This window comes from Arachis ipaensis, chromosome B02 (genome assembly GCF_000816755.2).
Source record: "Arachis ipaensis cultivar K30076 chromosome B02, Araip1.1, whole genome shotgun sequence".
Classification (NCBI taxonomy): domain Eukaryota; kingdom Viridiplantae; phylum Streptophyta; class Magnoliopsida; order Fabales; family Fabaceae; genus Arachis; species Arachis ipaensis.
In genome coordinates, this window is record NC_029786.2 from 5799975 (window position 1) to 5800651 (window position 677).

Consider the following 677-nt stretch of genomic DNA (forward strand, 5'->3'; position numbering starts at 1 on the left):
GCTGAAGAAGGAAATCTCTACGATGAAGATGGTCCAACATCCAAACGTGATCAAAATTTATGAGGTATGTACCAATGCAGTTTTACTTGAATCTTCTTTACAAGAATAACAGAAAGTGTGCATTTTGAACAAATATTGCAGAAAGCCAGAAACTAAAAGTAGTCTTTTCAACTGGGGCTTGATGCCCTGTTTATGTCTTAAAATGAATTGTATGGTGTCTATTATTTAGTGTATATTTTTTTATCTAAATTATTTTTTATGGTGTCTTAATGTATAAATTTGTAATTGTCTATTATTTATGACCTATTTTTATGTTGTCTGTACTATAAATCATTAAATCATAATCACTAAAAACAAATCAGTAATAGTAACTGACCCCGTCAAAATATTAAATTATTAATTCAATTGATTGATTCGATAATAATAAAATAATTATGTAAGATTATATTTTATTATTAAATTTATTTGTCTTCAAAATAAAAAGTCAATGAGCTATTTATCGGTTTCTCTAATTTTAAAATCGCCAATTCCACAAGTGACAAGTCTTATATAGCTTACTTCAGGTTAAAAAGAAGTCTTTATAAGTCTTATGTGCAGCATTTCATAGTTGAATTCAGGTTGGATCACTGCTAACCGGTTTAAAATTCTTTTAGAAAAGTATATATTACACATAATTT

At 26.9% G+C, this 677-nt stretch overlaps 1 protein-coding gene across 1 annotated transcript in view; it reads left to right on the forward strand.

The window, feature by feature from the left end:
- LOC107626688 (CBL-interacting serine/threonine-protein kinase 9-like) overlaps nt 1-677 on the forward strand; it is an 11786-nt gene that overhangs the window by 719 nt on the left and 10390 nt on the right. The window contains exon 2 of the mRNA XM_021115276.1: nt 3-64. Coding sequence (XP_020970935.1) covers nt 3-64 — 62 coding nt within the window. The remainder of the gene's footprint in view (nt 1-2; nt 65-677) is intronic.